The 19,391-nt window shown below is 51.4% G+C and overlaps 9 protein-coding genes across 9 annotated transcripts; 7 read left to right on the top strand and 2 right to left on the bottom strand.

The window, feature by feature from the left end:
• Positions 1–1,408: 1,408 nt before the first annotated feature.
• On the top strand, positions 1,409–3,297 carry APUU_50086A (uncharacterized protein; the record flags this gene model as incomplete). The annotated part of the gene is made up of 5 exons (XM_041705045.1): positions 1,409–1,933; positions 1,994–2,171; positions 2,227–2,419; positions 2,479–3,018; positions 3,084–3,297. The coding sequence occupies 5 exons, from the start codon at positions 1,409–1,411 to the stop codon at positions 3,295–3,297; spliced, it is 1,650 nt and encodes a 549-aa protein (XP_041557569.1).
• A 385-nt stretch (positions 3,298–3,682) lies between these two features.
• On the top strand, positions 3,683–5,896 carry APUU_50085A (uncharacterized protein; the record flags this gene model as incomplete). The annotated part of the gene is made up of 1 exon (XM_041705044.1): positions 3,683–5,896. One exon carries the CDS (start codon positions 3,683–3,685, stop codon positions 5,894–5,896), a length of 2,214 nt encoding a protein of 737 aa, XP_041557568.1.
• A 369-nt stretch (positions 5,897–6,265) lies between these two features.
• Positions 6,266–7,992, top strand: APUU_50084A (uncharacterized protein; the record flags this gene model as incomplete). Its single annotated transcript, XM_041705043.1, has 6 exons — positions 6,266–6,483; positions 6,561–6,732; positions 6,783–7,034; positions 7,083–7,593; positions 7,641–7,677; positions 7,725–7,992. 6 exons carry the CDS (start codon positions 6,266–6,268, stop codon positions 7,990–7,992), a joined length of 1,458 nt encoding a protein of 485 aa, XP_041557567.1.
• A 619-nt stretch (positions 7,993–8,611) lies between these two features.
• APUU_50083A (NAD(P)-dependent alcohol dehydrogenase) lies at positions 8,612–9,653 on the top strand (the record flags this gene model as incomplete). Its single annotated transcript, XM_041705042.1, has 2 exons — positions 8,612–8,752; positions 8,802–9,653. The coding sequence occupies 2 exons, from the start codon at positions 8,612–8,614 to the stop codon at positions 9,651–9,653; spliced, it is 993 nt and encodes a 330-aa protein (XP_041557566.1).
• A 323-nt stretch (positions 9,654–9,976) lies between these two features.
• On the top strand, positions 9,977–11,834 carry APUU_50082A (cytochrome P450; the record flags this gene model as incomplete). The annotated part of the gene is made up of 5 exons (XM_041705039.1): positions 9,977–10,160; positions 10,216–10,433; positions 10,491–10,677; positions 10,727–11,715; positions 11,760–11,834. The coding sequence occupies 5 exons, from the start codon at positions 9,977–9,979 to the stop codon at positions 11,832–11,834; spliced, it is 1,653 nt and encodes a 550-aa protein (XP_041557565.1).
• Positions 11,835–11,897: 63 nt separating this feature from the next.
• Positions 11,898–12,686, bottom strand: APUU_50081S (SDR family NAD(P)-dependent oxidoreductase; the record flags this gene model as incomplete). The annotated part of the gene is made up of 1 exon (XM_041705038.1): positions 11,898–12,686. One exon carries the CDS (start codon positions 12,684–12,686, stop codon positions 11,898–11,900), a length of 789 nt encoding a protein of 262 aa, XP_041557564.1.
• A 354-nt stretch (positions 12,687–13,040) lies between these two features.
• On the top strand, positions 13,041–14,645 carry APUU_50080A (flavin-containing monooxygenase; the record flags this gene model as incomplete). The annotated part of the gene is made up of 1 exon (XM_041705037.1): positions 13,041–14,645. One exon carries the CDS (start codon positions 13,041–13,043, stop codon positions 14,643–14,645), a length of 1,605 nt encoding a protein of 534 aa, XP_041557563.1.
• An 868-nt stretch (positions 14,646–15,513) lies between these two features.
• Positions 15,514–16,688, top strand: APUU_50079A (uncharacterized protein; the record flags this gene model as incomplete). Its single annotated transcript, XM_041705036.1, has 2 exons — positions 15,514–15,935; positions 15,986–16,688. The coding sequence occupies 2 exons, from the start codon at positions 15,514–15,516 to the stop codon at positions 16,686–16,688; spliced, it is 1,125 nt and encodes a 374-aa protein (XP_041557562.1).
• Positions 16,689–17,266: 578 nt separating this feature from the next.
• Positions 17,267–19,390, bottom strand: APUU_50078S (Zn(II)2Cys6 transcription factor; the record flags this gene model as incomplete). The annotated part of the gene is made up of 1 exon (XM_041705035.1): positions 17,267–19,390. The coding sequence occupies one exon, from the start codon at positions 19,388–19,390 to the stop codon at positions 17,267–17,269; it is 2,124 nt and encodes a 707-aa protein (XP_041557561.1).
• Position 19,391: the final 1 nt, after the last annotated feature.

The raw sequence follows: 19,391 nt of genomic DNA, 5'->3' as shown, positions 1-19,391 counted from the left end.
AGGCCACTTTTGAGGCCTGGTTGGAGGCGTTGAGATAGTTTCCGGATACAAGGTGAAGAAGACATAAATAGATGGACGGATGCTCCCCAAAACAAAGTCCTCTCTCATCTCATCCCATATAACAAGAATACCATTGAGAATCCCTGGGCGCCTCTATATAAACTGGGCTGAACAGCATTGATGTGCCGTCGTGGATCCTAAGGATAAAGATTAAATCTATTTCTTCTAGAATGGAGTGGACATAGTGATACGACGGATGGGCCTGGAAATAGCCCCTGTGCATCTCGCATGAGAAGACCGCAGATAAACATAAAATCTGACCAGCGCCAGGCTGGGTCTACGGAATGACCTGCGGATAGTGAGTTCTTGAAACGACAGGCGGGGCGGTTGTCGGATTGTCCGGGTGGCTTGCAGGCAGAGGATCCCAGGGCCAGCTGAGGCCTAGATGCATGGTTAAAAATTTAAGATTATATGAGCTCGGCCTCGTATCTTCCTGTATAGACAATGAATTCTCAGCATAACGCTCCTTGCCACCCGGAACACGAGTGTGAGTCTCGGGGCAGACCAGGGCATGCATGACCATAGCGCTAGATTACACCATTTGGCTGTACATGCCGGTATCCGGTTCGTTCCAGGGAATTTGTCTTGAGCGACTCAGAGGCTTGCAGGAACATGGCAGTGTAATTTGATGCCCGTAAGCCAGTGTCACCTTTTCTCGCATGGCCACGCGAGACATGTTCGCAGACTAGGGCTGGGCGCAAACATAAGAGTATAGCCGATGGCGAGGCCCCCAAGGCGTGCACTCGTTGGTACGTATGATAGGGTAACTGAAGTCGCTGATCTCGCTAAGCTCATACCTAAGCATCAAGCACATATTACGCTAATCCCTACTTGCTGATCAAGAGGTCACTCGGGATTGCCGCATGCCGAGACTCGAGGCATAGCCACTGACGGAGCTGCATCCATCGCATTAATATTATCCACTGTGATCCAGGGGTAGCATCTGGTTCCAGCCCCGTTTTCGGGCTCCTCTGTGGCTGACGCTGTTTGGGGGCGGGAGGGTCTCGGAGATATCAAACCGCAAAGATGCCATATAGGGCGCTTCGATTTACTTTAGCGCCCAAGAATCCTTTGTAATGGACTGCACGTGTGTGAAGCTTTTTGTGTGACTTGATCGTCGAGCTTGTATTTGGCTTACTGTGGCTCCTGCATCAGCGGGCCCACAGGCTTGTTGACCGGGCCTACACTACTACACTTGAACGAAGGGAAACATAGTACACTATAGCAGTATGTATAATTATACTGTCAAGAAGTCTTGGTATAAAAGCAAGCTTTGTACCCTTCGGAATATTCAACTTCAAGCCATCTGGATTCTCACTACCCAAGACAAAGACTTGCAACCATCACCATGCAGCTGACTCGCGGTGTCCTCTCCTATCTTTTGTATAGCAGCCTGGCTGTCCTCGCTGACGCTACGCCGCCAAAGCGTAGTATTGCACCAGCCAGCTCCGCGGCCAGCATTTACAGCACGAGTTCAGTCCACCCAAGCAGTACCAGTGCTACGCAATCTTTTCCAACAAATCCTCCATCTTTGATAATTGACTGGTTATATGATCTTGTGGCTCCAGAGTGGAACGAGATGAACTGCTCCATCCCAGCGGCGACGGACAGCGACATGGACCCCTTGGAGCGTTGGGAACAGTTGAAGGTCAAGGACGCCTGGGATGCTGCAGTTGACCATTGGAACACCGAGGGCAATGATGGCACAACACAGTTCTCGCAGTCGCTTGGCTCATTCTTTGAGTACACCGAGACCCTGTTCTGCGAGAACCTGGCCGACAATGACGGCTGCTCCAGTCTGCAAGTCAAGTGCGATGAGTTCAACCACCCTGCTGGATATATGATTGTTCTCTCTTTGATCTGGCTTGAGCGGGTAAGTGGCCAGCCTTCTGCCTATTCCATGGAAGAGGAATCGATGCTAAAGCCCGCCTAGCAATACCTAGGCATGAACAGTGCCATCACAGCCGCCAGTAATACCGTCTCCGAGCGGCTTTCAGACATGCTGGGAACCTTTGCTCCTTTGAAGAAAGAGGGTCTTACTGTTGATAGCATCATGTTGGATCTTATTAGTATGGGGTTTTCCCTCACTATGTCACCAATGTGGAACAAAGGTAAGTCGGCCTTGGATAAATTACTCAACATACTAATCAACCATTCCGAACTCAGTTTTTAAGGAATCGAAAATCATATCTAGCAAAGTCAAGCTAGCGGAAAAGATCGATATCAAGGGAAAGGGAAAGGAGGGTGCGTCAAAGGCCAAGGAACAAGATCTCGCCAACGAGCTGGGGACGGTCAAAGACTGGGTTAATCCTCTGGTTACCCAGTCCATAACTATCCTTAAGGATGCGAGTACTGCAGCGTACGTCGCTCTGAGACATGGAAGGCTATCGATTACAGTACTGACTGACTCTGTGCCAGAGGAACGCAACTTGCGAACGAAGAAGCACTCGACAACACGATTGGGATCATGTCGGATGAGTGGCAGTCCGGGCTCGATAGCTCCGTGAAAGCTCTCTTCAACGGCTCGTCGGATTCGATTGATCTCCTCTACGATACCATCAAATTCGGAAAGTTCTTCAGCTTCAACGGCGTGCCCAGCGATTACGACCTCCAGACGTACGTCGAGATTGTCCTCTATGCATACCTTGTCCCCCAGGCCTGGAGTCTCACAGAAGAAGGACCTTTCATTCTTGATACTGGTGCCGACTGTGTAGATGGAGAGCCAGATATCCCAAATGACTACAATTACCGGTGGCTACGGACCGACGATGTTAAAGACCCCTGGTATTGCTATGAGGACAAAGCATACTACCTTGTCGGTGCCCAAGCAAAGGACTACGCAGAATGCGATAACGGCTCTGGGATCTGCGTAAACAACGGGTTTTACAACCTTCCTGGTGCAGACAAGTTGGACGGGAGCAGTTATGGCGGCATTACTGTCGATAACATTATCAACGGGTAAGTCTGCGCTTGCTGGTCACTAGATAATTGCTTTTCCGGGTGCTAACATTTGCTCCATCCAGAACCCTCAATGGATATTTTGGCAACGGCGAGAAGAACGGGTGGTCGACTGCTGATAGCAGTGATGAAGCCACCCTCGACGACATCTTCGACAGTGGCATCACCACTGCGGGTGTTTTTACGCTGCCAGTTTGCGGAGCCACCGAAGCCTGGACGAACTGGCACTACTACTCGTCTGGTGCGAGAGGACAGACCGACAATTATCCGTGTAACTAGATATCATGGTTTTTGCCTATTCTGATATCACACAGGATTGTTGGCTGCTAGCGTTGCCTTCTATAGCCCATTTGGGCCGTCATTTTGGCTTTATTTGTTTTCTAGACTATTGCTATTACTCTCGTTCAGTAGCTACTACCTAAACTATAGTACTAACTTGTTATGCTTTTAATTTTCCTGTTGAATTCCTCAACTTTACGCCTCCTATATCGCCCTCTTCTATTGCTTTCTGGTACGGGCCGCCTGACGCCTGAGACCTCAGGCAGAACTGTGCTTACGTGATCCGCCACTGGCTGCTTCAATCTTCACTTTCTGTTTCAGCTTCATCATCATTCAACCAAATCCTTCTTTTCAGGTTCACTTCGCTTGCTAGGCGAAAGGCAGCATGTCCTCGCCCACCTTCATCGTTAGCATGCCAGGTGCAGGGCCGCCGGCGCCGCGCACGACCAGGCGTAGTCAGGTCCCGCGAGCCTGCAACTGGTGCCGCGTGCACCGCCTGAAATGCGACTCCGACTTTCCCTGTACCAACTGCCGAAGGAAAGGAGGTGAATGCAATATTGACCGGCTCGCTAGGCCGGTTACTCTCCCTCAGGCGTGCAGGGAAATCGACAGGCTGAAGCAGCGCGTTGAGGAGCTCGAGCGCGAACTGCAGAACGAGCGCCAGACGCATCGTTCTCTCCCCACAGTAGTGACGCCGTATACCCCTGATGATAGTCCTAAGGATACTACGGTTGATTTTAGTATTCCTGGTGCTGCCAGTGGGAAGCGCTGGGAGGGGATCTATATCAGCACTGCTCGCTCGCCTAATAAGACTTGGTATGGGTCATCGTCGCTCTTCTTTTTTATCAACCGCATCAATACCTTTTTGGCTACTGCTTTGAAGCAAACTCACTCAACGCAAGTGTTGCTGCCGGAATCTGCAAGTACGCTTCTGGATGGACCGGCGGCTACGATCGAAGATAACCAACCGCCAGCCCCAATGGGTGACCCAATCCGCGGGGGCGAGTCTCTTACGTCGATGCAGGAGGAGTACTTTCTGAATATGTTTTGGGATACCTTCTATCCCAGCTATCCGATCCTCGATGAGCATGACTTCAAGGATCATTACCAGTCGCTGTGGACGACATCCGACGGTGAAAGACAGCCGTCAGCGCTCGTTGATATCGTCCTTGCGGTCTGCATGCAGTACGGGATGGCTCGACAACCAGGAGGTCGTCACGCTCTCACTGCAGCTGCGCGAGGGAATGTTAATAACAATGACTCTACCATCGCCGGTCGATGGCACTATCGTCGCTGTCTAACTCTCTTGGCGAACGAAATGGAGGCCCCGACGTTGTCTACATTACAGTGCCATCTACTCTGCTCGATCTACTTGTGCTACGGCGGCTTCCAAAACATGTCAGATAATGCATGCGGACTGGCGGTGCGTGCTGCATTTATGCTTGGGCTGCATGTTGAGCCTCCTCAGAGTATGCCACGACGCGAGAGGGAGCTACAGAAGCGTATTTGGTGGACACTTTATATCTTAGAAACCAATCGGAGTATGAAGCTCGGCCGTCCGTTCACTATACAGGAGTCGACCTCATCATGTACTTTGCCGGCGGATGATCGTGAAATTGCCGGACTGTCAGGCTCGAGCTTCGCACCGATTGGGGGAAATGTCACTTGGCTGACGTGGAACCTCCACAAGATCAAACTGCTTCTCGCGGCGCGAAAGGCCTACACAAACTTCTACTCTAGACCACCAGATACGATCAGCATAGGCATTGCGGAACCAGTCACGAGTATCATGGATGCCTGGTTGCATGGTGTGCCTGAAGCCCTGAAGACGAGTCGTCAGAACCAAGGCACCCCTTTCTCGACAGATCGATCACCGTTGCAAGTTGAACAGTTTACCCCTGTCTGGCTGCAGCGGGAACGTGTTCTCTTAGAGCTCATGTACCACACCGTGTGCACGAATTTGTATCGCGCATCGATTTGCTTTACACTTAACGGGGTCCCAGCGGCAATCACCGAGGACGCAGCGTCAAAATGCGCTGCCCATGCAATGGCGCTAACGCACATTACCCATCAAGTGCTAGATACTACTTCGATTCTGAATGGCTGGCACGAGGCCTTCCAGTGGCAGTGGAACGCGGCCATGACGCTTGTCGGCTACCTTCTGGCCTTTCCCCAGAGTGCTTCCACCGGGACGGCGAGAAGCACCATCGACCTGTCGGTCTCTGCACTCGAACGCTTTGGCGACGGGTTCGCGGTGGCGGCCAATGCAGCGACGATTATGCGCGATCTCAGTGTGAAAATCGATCGTCTGGCCGGAGAGGGCTCTGTCATGACAGATGATGCTCCACAGAAGCCAACCTCCCTGGAGAGCGCACAGACCGCGATGACCCACGCCATCCCCGGATACCATGTCCCGCTTCATGACGGGGCCATTGACGAGACGATACAGTGGCCCCTGTGTTTTGGGGATGAGGTTACCACGGCAGAGATTGGCGGTATTCTGGGCCACTCGATCGATATCTCTGCTGAGACGATGACGGATATCGACTGGTCGAATCTGAATAATGCTTTCTTTGACCAGTGGCCGGGGGCGTTTTAATCTTCAATTGACACGAATAGTATTAATTATATCCTGTAACGATTTAGCGATCTTTTTCGTGTTATCAATTTCATTCAAAGTGTCCAGCGACATCGTAACTGCAACCACATCCTCAGGTCTGACAGCAGTGCTCCAAGATATAATTTAAGCCTCGGCTATCTCACTTTAATAGTTAGTACTCGGCTGTTTCTTCTCAGTTCATTTCAGCATCCGACGCGATTCCACCGGAGATCGTCCGCATCCACCGGAAGTTGGGGGAAGTCCGGGGTTCACCGATGCGGGGAAGGAGTACACAATCCCACACTGCTTATCCCTATTTAATATGGCTCTTTGTCTCTCTTAGTCTGCATAATCTCTCTACAGCCCGCCATGCAGAAAACAGCCAGTGTCAAGCCGCGCGTTGAAGATGTGGATGGGGATGTTGAGAAGCCGCACGTCGAGCATAATGAGGCCCTTGACCTGTTTACTCCACAAGAGCGCAAGGAGCTCACTCGTCGCATTGATCTGCGTCTTGTCGTGACTCTGGGGTGTCTATACTGTATCAGTTTGCTGGACCGGACGAACTTGGGTGCTGCATCGGTCGCTGGGTATGTCTACCTTATTCCACTTCATTCCTCTGATTCCACGAGACTATTGGCTAACTTGACTCGAATTTGAATTCCAGAATGCAACCAGACCTCAACATGAACGCCTCCAATAATGGATACAGCATAACTTCACTGGTCTTTTTCATTACGTATACCATCTTCCAGATCCCTGCGACGGTGATCATCCGCAAGCTCGGGCCACGTATCTTCCTGTCGGCCATTGTCCTCCTCTGGGGCGTCATCATGCTTGTTCGTTCTTCTACCTTGTTAGATCCGGAGTATCAAACTTACGCGCATAGTGCTTCGGATTCGTCCCGTCGTGGCCGGCAATGGCAGGGCTGCGTGTTATTCTGGGTGCTCTAGAAGCTGGGTTCTATCCCGGATGTGTATATCTCCTCAGTACGTGGTATACACGGTATGAGCTGCAGAAGAGAAATGCTGCTTTCTATCTCATCGGCAGCACGGCGTCTGGGTTCGGCGGTATCCTCGCTTACGGGTTGATGCAGATGGATGGACTTGGAGGGAAGGAGGGCTGGCGGTGGATTTTCATTGTATGCATTACGCCGAACACAGAGTCATACGGAAGCTGACGATATTAGATTGAAGGGATACTCACTTGCGTCCTAGGTTTGTCGTCGTATACCATCCTCGTGGACTTCCCCGAGCAGTCGCCGAAATCATGGAGGTTTCTCAACGAGGACGAGGCCGCACATGTTATCGCGACTATCGAGAACGACCGCTCTGATGTATTCGCAGAGGAGTTCACCGTCAGGGGGTATCTTCATAATGCGAAGGATAGCAAGGTATGGCTGTATGCCATGCTGTATCTGTTGACAACGACGAATACCTACGCGATTGCGTATTTCTTGCCGATCATTCTGCAGGACAGTATGGGCTTTTCGGTTGTGAAAGCTCAGTGTCTTGTAGCGCCGCCGTATGTCGCTGCTGCCATTGTTATGTACCTCCAGGGCATGATTGCGGATAAGTGGCGTGTTCGAGGGCCCATCGTGGCCATTAACGCTGCAATGGGCCTTCTGGGACTAGGGCTGTTGGGATATCTAGACGATCCTGCCCCGAGATATTTTGGAGTGTTTCTGGCTACGATTGCTGGTATGGACACCGAAACGTCCTGGCGTGCTATATACTGACTGCTACAGGGAATTCGAATTGCCCGGCTCTCGTGTCATGGCAGAGGTAAATGCGCTTCTTAATTGACTGAGAGAGATACTAACAGTTTACAGTAACAATATCCGAGGCCAGTGGAAGCGAGCCCTCACATCGGCGACGTTGATCGGTGGAGGCAGCATTGGCGGAATCCTCGGGACGACGGTCTTTCGGGCACAGGACGCTCCCAGCTATCATCCAGGCCTGTTAACTACGGTGTTGGCCAATGCGGTTATTATTTTTATTGTTGGGGCATTAATGTTAAAGTTTCATCTCGCAAATAAGCGTGTTGATGCTGGTGGGAAGCCGATTGAGGGATTAGCTGGGTTCAAGTATACATTGTGAAGGTGAAATATATAAACTGTGGATGTGTGGTGTGGATTGTTACAGCTGCCTGGATGAAACAAGCCACAAGTGGGATGCTATGCATAAATCGAAGCGATTACTATTCATACAACAGTCCAGACCTGTAAACATTCTAGAATATTTAAAACTTATCTATCGTTTCAAAATTGTGTTGAAGATTGTTATGATGACATCACCCTGAGCGGGAAGAAGACGCTGACAAACGCGTGACTTCCTGAAGGAGAAAGGAGCTCCTTCCAAAAGGAGTCACGGACGCTAGTCCCAATGCGACACTCCGCGGCTCCGAGTCCTTTTCTGCCTGAGGCGACTACGATTTTTTTCTGTATCTTCATCCACAGCATCCACTCAGCATCCACTTGAGCCGTTTCACTCTCATCTAAACTCCGTTATTGCCTGTCATCTACTGGCGTGAAATATCGGATACGACGGGATTTATCAGCGGAGCCTGTAGAATTTTCTGGACTATTGCCGTTTGTGTGTTCGCTGTTCTCTATCATGGCTTCTATAAAAGCCATCTATCTCCTCTGTAGAAGAAACAGAAATATCATCATACCTTCAGTACTTAATTCCACTTACATTAATATCGTTTAATTTTACAATGCCGTCTTTCACTGTCTACAAAGGCCATGCCTCTGGCAACGCGGTCAAGAGCACTACTACAAAGCCTGACGAGCTTACAGAGGACTATGTGTTCGTCCGAGTAACTGCCTCTGGTCTCTGCGGGACAGACCTGCACTACGTGAGTACATACCGACTTTGGTTTACAGAATCTCATACTGACAAAGCAGCGCCGTGCGGATATGGTCCTCGGCCACGAAGGCGTTGGCGTCGTCGAAGAAGTCGGCCCCAACACCCGTTTTCTGAAGAAGGGTGACCGCGTCGGATGGGGATACGAGACCGACAGCTGTGGCCACTGCATTGAGTGTTTCCAAGGCACAGAGACCTTCTGCGATAAGCGCGACTTGTACGGCTCCGCCAACCTCGACCAGGGCAGCTTCTCCTCCCACGCTGTCTGGCGCGAGTCGTTCCTGCACAAGATCCCCGACTCGATGAGCGATGCCGCCGCTGCGCCCCTGCAGTGCGGTGGTGCAACTGTCTTTGGTGCTTTGGAGGGTGTCAAGCCTACTGACACCGTTGGTATCATTGGAATTGGTGGACTCGGCCACCTCGCTATCCAGTTTGCTGCGAAGATGGGATGCCGCGTTGTTGTGCTCTCGGGTTCAGAGCGTAAACGTGAGGAGGCTATGAAGCTTGGAGCTCACGAGTTCATTGCCACAAAGGGCGCTACTGAGCTCTCTGTTTCTACTCGTCTTGATCGTCTCCTTGTTACCGCTGCCGTGCCCCCAAACTGGGACCTGCTTATGCCTATCTTCGCTCCTCGGGCGAGCATCTACCCCCTGACTGTGAGCATGGGCAACTTTGAAATCCCGTACCTTACTTTGATTCTCCAGGGTCTTACTGTTGTTGGGTCGCTTGTTGCCACCCGTGCGCAGCACAAGAAAATGCTGGAGTTTGCGGCCACCCACAAGATTGAGCCGATTGTTGAGACTTTCCCAATGACGGAGGAAAAGATCACGGAGGCCATGGACAAGCTGGACCGGGGAGAGATGTACTACCGTGCTGTTCTTGTTGCACAGTAGTGGTTGTACTTGCATTGGTTAGCTACTTTGCATTGGTTAGCGGTGATGAGGCGTATCTTAGTCTAATATAAGGAGTTCTTTGGTCAATCCTGTTGCACAGCGTAGTATTGCAGCGGACAAGCACATGAAGGTTACATCTCAGGCATAAGATCCACGAATGATTGGGCTGCATCCATTTCTCAGTCCCCCGCCAAGCCTCGTCTGTCTTCTTCCGGATACAGGGTTAGGTAAAGTTAGATTAATGACGCGGGGCTTGATCTCCTGTTGACGTGTCTGGCATTCTACCCTCGTTGCAAATGCAGCCTGTAATTGAATCTTGCACGATGTTGCTCTGGATTGCCGCCGTGACGCTGCTGGCATCGATTGCCGTCTACCTCATACAGCGAGCAAGCTTTTCCCGCTTCAGGCAGTATGCCAACTTTCCCCAGCTCCGATCGTCACTCCTATGGGGCCATCTGAAGGCGCTGGACGGCGTTATGCGCGAAGGCGATAGACGCCGCCACATTGGTATGAGTATGATCCAGCACCTACTTGGAGAGGCAATGGCCAACAAGACAAACAGACCAGGTCTTCCTAGAAATAAAGCAAAAGCTAAACAACCCCCCGGTATTCATCGCTGATTTCCGCCCGTTCCTGCACGTCATCTGTGTGATCTGTGACCATGGGGTGGCCGAGCAGATCTCGCGCAGCTCGAAGATATTCCCGTATAGTGTCCCCAAGGGCAACGCGGCGGACATTTTCAAGCCACTAATGGGCGCAAAGTCGATTATTTTATCTGAAGTACACTCCCATCCACGGCTTTGTACTGCATGCAGACTGAATGCTTTCCTTTCCTAGGGAACCGAATGGAAGGGGCTCCGAAAGCGCTTCAATCCAGGGTTCGCTCCGCAGCATCTGATATCGCTTCTTCCGTGCATTATCGACCGCGTTGGCCAATTCATCGAGATCCTTGATGGCTATGCGGCGTCGGGTGAAGTCTTCGGTCTGGGCGAGCTGTGCACCAACCTCACGTTTGATGTCATTGGTATGTATGTGTCTTTCAGGTAAACAGAATTCTTGCTGACAAGAGCTAGGAGCCGTATCAATGGACGAGGACTTCCGCGCGCAACGCGAACAAGCGGCCCAGAGTGAAATCGTCGTCTTATTCCGCGACTTTGTCGCGACTTGGCGCACTGGAGGGAGCGCCGCGTGGGATGTGTTCAAAGTGCGAGCGCAGGCACGGCGATGGTGGCTCTCGCGCAGGCTAAACAGGGTCCTTAGGCGCGAGGTTCAGCGGAAGTATGCCGAGTGGAAAGCTCACGGCGCTCGGAAGCAGGCTAGGAGTGTCCTCGCACTTAGCTTTGAGGCTGTAGAAAGTCTGGATGGACATATCTTGGATCAGACGTGTGATCAGATCAAGACTTTTCTGTTTGCGGGTCATGATACGACAAGTAGTCTTCTTCAATGGGCGTTCTACGAGCTAAGCCGGACTCCTCATGCTCTTCGGGCTGCGCGACAGGAGCTGGAAGATATATTCGGCCCTGATTCATCACCAGATGCAGTGCGCGCTCAGTTACTGACTGGCCAAAGCGAGAACTTGTTGAGTCGCATGCCGTATATATCCGCTATCGTCAAGGAAACGCTGCGCCTCCATCCTCCAGCCGGAACAGCACGCCATGTCCCCTACGGATCAGGGTTTAACGTTCAACTACCAGATGGAGAGATGCTTTGCCTTGATGGGATGGTCCTGCACAACTGTGCAACAATCATCCAGCGAGATGAGAGGGTGTATGGACCAACGAAGGAAACGTTCGTCCCAGAGCGCTGGTTGGATCAGCAACCAAATGGAGCAGAGACAGAGGCTAATAGTCTACCACCCTCTGCATGGCGTCCATTTGAACGTGGTCCTCGAAATTGCATTGGGCAGGAGCTGGCTATTATTGAAGCTCGCGTGGTGTTGGCGTGCACGTTGCGGCGTTATGACTTTACAAAGGTCGGGTTGGGAGAGGTTCAGCGTAATAACAAAGGACAGGCTGTTATGGATGAAGGTGGACAGTATAAGGTTAAGTCTGAACTGTTTAATGTGAGCCCTCAACCCTCTTATACCGACAAGACTGACATTTGCAGATTTGGGAGGTGATTGGGAAGCCCGTCGATGGGACACAGATGAGAGTCGCAATTACTGGAGTTGATATTCAATAGATCAGCGTGTGAAACGGATTATTAGCTAAAGTTGTAACTGACAATCTGTTGTCTCTTCTGTAGCTATTGATAATAAATCGCTGCACCCCCATCTACCAGAATCTGCTCCCCAGTTACATACTTCGCCAGATCACTGGCCAGAAATAACACAGCACCAGAAACATCATCGGGCTCTCCCAGTCTCCCCAGAGGAACTTGACTTTCCAGCCAGGCCTTCTTCTCCCCTCCCGCGAGATCAGCGGCATTCATAGTCGTTTGGATCGTGCCAGGAAGGACGGAGTTGTATCTGATCCCGTATTTCCCAAATTCAACGGCCATCGATTTTGACATCGCCAGCAGGGCAGCCTTGGTCGGTGCGTAATGAGTGAGGTTCGACGAGCCTCTCACTGCTGTAATGGAGGAAATGGAGACGATGCTTCCCCCAGTACCTTGGTCGGCCATCTGTTTTGAGGCGGCCTGGGTGAGAAGGTACGCGGCTGTATAGTTGACGTCCATCTGTCGTTGCAACAATGTCTTCGTTACAGAGGCTGCAGGGGCGAATTGACATATCCCGGCGTTGTTGACTAGGGCATCGATACGGCCGTAGGCTGAGATTGTTTGGGAGATGAGGCTGTCTGCAGCGGAATCGGAGGTAAGGTCTGCGCCTACGATGAGATGTGACGTTTGCGATCCGTCCATCGTAACTGGTCCCAGCGACTGTTTCAGGGATTCTGCATCTTGTTGTGTTTGCGAGGTACCGAGATGGTGAAGCACTACTGCTGCTCCTTGCTGGGCGCAACGTGTTGCTATAGCACGCCCGATACCAGACGAACTGCCTGTAACGACGATAACCTTGTTGCGAAGTAGCTCCATTCGAAGGATTGAAATGGGAGATAAAATGGGTGCACACTGCAAGACTATTTGAGGTCGAAGTGAAGGTGGTTATATCCAATTCCGGCCATATACCCGGCGTGTGCTGTGCATGCTAATGCACGTCGTATTGGCAATCACCCCTCATTTCTCCAAGTCTGCTCTGATTATGTTGTGTCATGGAGATACGAGCTGCCAATGCTTTTTGATCATGCTAGACGTCTGCAGTTGCGGGGAGATGCCGGTTATATGACCGCCGAGGGTATATGAAGGCATAATCTGACTGAGCAGCTATTTAGAAAGCTCGCAACTGGATATCGAAATATTTCAAATCAATTACTACTCAATACTCTAATCATGCCAACTGAACCTCGCGCTATAATTATCGGCTGTGGCGTCGCCGGCATCGCCCTTTCAGCCCGTCTGAAGAAAGACCTTGGCTACGACAACTTCATCGTCTACGAGCGCGAACAAGAAATCGGCGGCACTTGGTTCCTAAACACCTACCCAGGCGTAGGGTGTGATGTCGACTCGCATCTGTATTCTTTCTCGTTCTATCCAAACCCGAACTGGTCGAAGCGGTTTGCCGAACAGCCTGAGATATTGGAGTATCTTAACAACACAGTTGACGCGTTCGGTATTCGGCCGCATGTGAGATGCGGAATTGAAATAGTCGAGGCAAGATGGAGTGAGGAGCTTCAGCTGTGGCGTGTGCATTTGCACGATCTTCAGACGGGGTATACCTTCTGGCGCGAGGCGGAGATGCTTGTATCGTGCGTTGGCACTATTTCAATTCCCAAGGACTGTGAGATACCCAACTGGGACACTTTCAATGGGCCGATCTGGCACTCGGCGCGTTGGAATCACGACTATGACCTGGCAGGTAAGACTGTTGCAGTGGTGGGCAACGGCTGCTCGGCCGCACAACTGGTGCCGCAGGTCATCAAACAGGCAAAGAAAGTATACCAGTTTCAGCGGTCACCCCAGTGGGTTACGAGTCGGGTTAATCGAGACTTCACGGCGCTGGAAAGGTGGTGTTTCCGCTATATACCGCTTCTGGCACGGTACTATCGATTCAAACTATGGAAGGACACTGACGGGCTGCACTCTCTCTATATGGCTGACAGTCCTGCACTGGTCAAGCAAAGAGAGGACGCCACCCGCGATTCTGTAAGGTATATCAAGCAGACAGCTCCCGAGAAATACCATGACATCCTTGTACCTCAGTTCCCGCTGGGATGCAAGCGTCGCATCTTTGACCCAGGATACCTCGAATGTCTGCACGAACCAAATATCGCACTGACAACCGAGCCGATTGTCGAGCTCTTCAACGGTGGAATCCGTACCACAGAGCGAGATATCGGAGTCGATGCCGTGATTCTCAGCACTGGATTCAAAATCCAGCAGTTCCTCTCCCCGATTGCTGTGCATGGCCGCCACACGACCTTGAACGAACACTGGCACAGCACTCGCGGTGCTCAGGCGTACAAAGGCACATTTGTCTCTGGATTCCCGAATTTCGGGATTATATTCGGGCCCAATGCTTTTCCGGCGCATAACTCGGTCATCTATACTAATGAGGTGCAGGCGGAGTACCTGATTAAGACGATGTTCAAGCCTATACTGTCCGGTGACTTTAAGACACTCGATGTAAAAGAAGCGGCGGAAGTAAGTGACGCTAATCATTTGCAGGCCAAGTTGCAGAAGATGGTTTGGTCAGGGGGGTGTTCGAATTGGAATCTGGACGCCAATGGCCGCAATACCACGAATTACCCAGATAATACGTGGAAGTTCTGGTGGCAGCTGTATTGGCCGCGGTGGAAGGACTTCAATATATCCGGAGATACTGGGCATCGTCCAACACATCCACTAAACAAGCTGCTCTTCGCTGTGGCAGTGGTGTCCGTTGGTTTGGTGGGTGTATATGGTCGCAGCCAGGCCACTGCAGTGCTAACACGGTGATGCGTGGCAGTGAAGAATTCGATTCTGATACTCCACCGCGACATTAAATTTTAATCGCAGATCGGGATTGAAGTTTTATGTGTTAATCCTGTTTATTTGTAAGGAATAGCCATGCCTTCAAGACGCTCCATGTTAATTATATAAGTTAAAGAATCTTTCCTTGAAGCCTGTGCAAACTCTTAAGCGCCCAACCATTTCAGATAGTAGATAAGATCTTTTAGCCCTGTGGCATGCTTAATCTGGATCCAAAGGGAATATAGGAGGCAGCCGTAGCCAGAACTCGCTGATCAATCAAAGACCAGAGCTACTGATAAGAGAAAGCTTCCTGAATGCTGGACGATGCTTTTTAGGAGCGAGGACCATGGCAAGGCTGAGGTATGAAGTGGCAAGAGAATTTGGCCGCCGGTGCATTCCCTCCTTTCTTCCCTCCTGGATTCCTACCATGGCAGGGATATAACTGGCATCAACGCCACCCACCAAGGCTCACTTCTTCTTTTCCCTATCGTTTCTCTTCGAAGTGACGTTATGCTGGCGGCGAGGCTGCTCTCATCTGCCTTCATGCAGGATGCGGGGTTGACAACGCACTCGATGTCTTTCAGCCTCGTCGCTGCCCCCATACACAGGGGGTTCATTCGGCCTCTCGCATAGCACAGCCCACGAAGAGGTTCTGGTTGAAAAGTGCCATGGGAAACCCAGCTTATAATCTGCGAGTCCGCCACGATATGAACATCCACCTTTCTTCATATTTCGATTCAGAATCCACGGCAATTCATCAATGGCAGAGGTAGTCGGAACAGTGGCAGCGTGTGACCAGCTGGCTGGGAGCTTTACGTCTCTGTACAAAGAGCTGAGGAGAGCCTACAAAATCATGAGATATGCCAGGAAGGACATCAAGGAGATTAAGAGCCGCACCAAAATATTGAAATGGCTGTGGCGATTCTTTGGCGACACTATGGAAAAGGTTTCCGAGATCAAAGAGTTCTCAGTTGACCTAAAACGGTACCGCGAGATTGACAGGGCCCTGTGGGAGCAATCTTGGGAAGTTAGTGACAAGATAGAGTCAATTCTCGGCGTACTGCAGCCCATATTGGAGAAGGGATATGTATCAGGTTGGACAGAGCTTCGTGTCCGCCTCGAATGGCTCTTTCGGAACAGAGAGGAGCTGCGTCTTCTTCATGTTGACATGGACCTTCTTACACGATACATGGATATCTTCAGTAACTTGGTGCAAATGCGAATCGCAGTTCAACAGTATACCCTCACTAAATCGGCTGCAACCAAGATCCAAATGTGAGTGCGGAGACCTTGCCAGGTTAGACAATACTGACGAATATGCGTAGAGATGGACTGGAGGACAAGATTGACATGGCCCTCGAAGGGGTCCGTCAAGTGCAAAGGGACCAGGAATCCCGGCTTCCAGCGAGCGAGGGTTGGCAGAAGCAAGTGCGGCACGAAGTGAAAAAGGCTATGATCTGGGAAGCTTCCCAGATCAAGAAGGCCGTGGCTGGCAATGGCACGAGCTCTGGGTCATCGTCTGGCCTATCGCCGCCAGTACCATCGCCATCCACTCCCCCAACCACCCCTTCATCTCAGTCCCAAAGCCCAATCAGAGCCATAAGCATCATTGAACAGTCCTCTAGACCGGCCAGTCCTCTGTCAGAGCGCACACGGCAAAGGAACAATCGGCCTGGTGCAGTACATGCTGGTTACTCTCTAGATTCCGAAGTCTCTTATGTTAGTAGTCACCAGGGCTTCACCACGAATTCAGGCGTCGGACTTCATCCGCCCTGCCCTGCTGCCGATGGAGAAGATGAGGAAGCAGAAAGCGAAGGTGAAGGCCAGGGAATATACATGCCAACAGCCTTGTTTGGCCCGCCCAGACCGCGACGCCGCGTACGCCCTGCACGAGTATCAACTACTGGCCTCAACCATGACCACCGAATCTCGTCAATATCTCCAGTCAGCAAGTCCCAGGAGGAAGGTCGACCTAGGTCCCGTGATACCAGTACATCATCACAACGCAGAGCTACCAGGCGCAAGTGAAATCGGATATCATTTTATATGTAAACAGCGGTAGCGCAAGTCTTTTACCGTCATGAGGGGCCGATTCGCTCGGGTATGGTTCGTCGTTGGGTTGGTAGGAAGAGTGCGGGCAGGGAAGGGACAAACAACACTGCAAAATCCAGTACAGGAGTTACAAAAGAGTGAGGTGAGATTTTTGCAGGTGCAGGAAACGACGTCAAACCTGGAAAATACCTTATTAGGAAACCGTACGAGGATTCGGCGGACAGATTACGATGGGAACGTCTCTACGAAGACAACTTAAAAAGAGAGCATGAATTCTTATTAAATATAGCTATAGAAGGCCTACATTAAATACTTCGTTTACTGTGTACATGGTGAATGTTGACCTTGCCACCTTGACATTAATATAGGAAGGAGGTCAAGCAAGAACCGCCCCTTCACTGGGATTGTCAATATCGACAAAAATGAGCAAACCTGGAGGAGACGGGCCATAATATGTAGGTCGGCCCCTTTGATATGGTACTCTTACGATTATAAAAGATGCCCGGTTTAAACTACAATATATACATCAGATTCCAACCAGAGTTTGATAGGCGTCACTGCGGCAGGAGCAGGTCGAGTGGCATATCGAACAGCGACGAGAGCATAGGATTACTCTGCCACGGCTCAAATCCGAGCAACCCATTGAATATGCCTGCTTCTGGCGTCGAGTCTGTTGTTGGGACTGTCGTAGAGTAGGACTTTCCAGCGCTCTCAGATAGTCGAGCAGAAAGCCCGCTGAACAGCTGCATTATCCACGGGCTGGGATCCCAGCAGTCGTATGAGGCGTGAAGCACCATCTGGCAGTTATTCAACGCAGAGCGACCGAGCTGGGCGACGAGCTGGTGCGGGCTACGTAGTTTCGTGTAGAATGTTGACTGTGCCAGGAAGATGCCGTGGAAGAACTCATGCGGCATCAGGAGGGTCAGAGACCGGGTAACCATTGTGCAAGCTACGGACGATATCTTCTGTGCTGCTGCGTCGGTGATGTCCTCGATATCGGGATACTCCTCGCCTGGCCTGGCTCTGTCCTTGAGAGGGCTCTGGCCGAGATACAGCAGTAGAATATGGTCATAGTACTGTGCCATGAGGGTCATGGTAAACGGGCCCAGGGTGTCAAAATTAGCTGCAAGATCGTCTCTCCACGATAGAACAACTGGAAGGCATTCTCGCCAGATGTTGAGTTGCTGGTGCAGCTCTGTTGGGGAAATTCGTGGTCGCCCTGGCGCAAATCGGCTCATCACAATGTCACGTACGATGAGGCAAAGCTTGGATATCTGGATCTGGTACTGGGCGTATGCGCTCTGGGTGTTATCTGGCAGAAGAACTTCAGGAGTATGGGCATCATGCGCAAAGTCCTCCAGGGTGAGCATCTCCGTGTCGGCCTGGTCGACATCAATGCGAAACGGCCTGCCTACCAGAGTGCTGCAGGTAGTATCACGAACAACCAGGATCCACCAGAGGCGGCGCAGTAAGCTCTTATCTTGCGGCTGAATGTTAGTCGTTGCAGTGGACCGGTGGATGCCGATGCCCTCTGCAATTGTGACGGCGGTGCTCAGCCAGGAGTAGAAGTTCCAGTAGTTGTTGGGCCCTCCACCCCAGAATGTCATGCATATTGCGCTCTGCAGGATAACTATTTTGTTGATTTCGTAGCCAGAGTCGAATAGTGCTTTGACCTTCTTGTAGAAGTGCAGGCGAGCTTCTCGGCGCAGGTTATACCCAGCTCGATGCAGCACAGCAAGTGGGCAAAATGTCGCAGCCATAAAACAGATTGAATACAGCAGTATCAAAGGCACGTCCCCAGCTGCATGCTGCGTTATCAGTTCCTGGCGGTTGACAAGCGGGTATGCTGGGTATACGCGGTCCAGGAATACCGCAACTAGAGCATCCAGCTGCGTCTTGTCAGGGAGATCAAACACGCCTTTACATTTCAGACATTCCAGGTCCTCCGGCTGTAAATGCGATGGCGCCTGGTGGGCTGTTTCTCCAGTGGGTGATTCATGGCCCGGGAATGGAGGGCCAGGATGGTGCAGCTTCAAGCGGTCGCCCTCATTCAGATCATCGAGAACGATGGCCAGTGGAAACGACTCTCCTAGGTATGTGATTGAACATTTATCCATAAGCCCCTTTCCACTGCGTCTCGCACGGACGAAGTGATCGAACATGGCCGACCATGATATGTCGGGATACGAGCCACCGCCATCAGCGTGTGGTGGGAACTGCTCTGGGGATCCAGACTCCCACGATGCTTGATAAGACGAAACCGGTCGAGCGGAGGGTGTAATATCTAGTGACCCCAATGTGGCTGTATTGGGGTCGTCTGCAGGTGGGGGTTCGCTCGCTGCAGCTGCTGACGTGTCTGCGTGGACTTCCTTGTCTCCTTGCTGGTCAGACACTGGGAATTGCTCTTGATAGCAGACGCCCAGGGAACCGGATTCACCACGTTTGTTCCTCGACTGTCTCTTCCGGGTATATGTCCCCCGTCGTGTTGGACGAAGGACGCAGTCGGAAGCTCCTGAATGTACACAGTTGGCGCAGGGTATGCGAAACATCGCATCGCACTTGATGCGCTTCTTGTTACATCGCTGACACGCCTTGCCAGCTCGGACTCGCGAGTTGGTGGATTCGGTGGACTTGGGCTTCTGCGGACGGGGCATACTGCAGCAGGCGTGCTGGAGCATC

The sequence above is a fragment of the Aspergillus puulaauensis genome, chromosome 5 (assembly GCF_016861865.1).
Source record: "Aspergillus puulaauensis MK2 DNA, chromosome 5, nearly complete sequence".
NCBI classification, from domain to species: Eukaryota; Fungi; Ascomycota; class Eurotiomycetes; order Eurotiales; family Aspergillaceae; genus Aspergillus; species Aspergillus puulaauensis.
The sequence above is the reverse complement of the archived record's forward strand: the minus strand, read 5'-3'. Positions and strand labels throughout refer to the sequence as shown.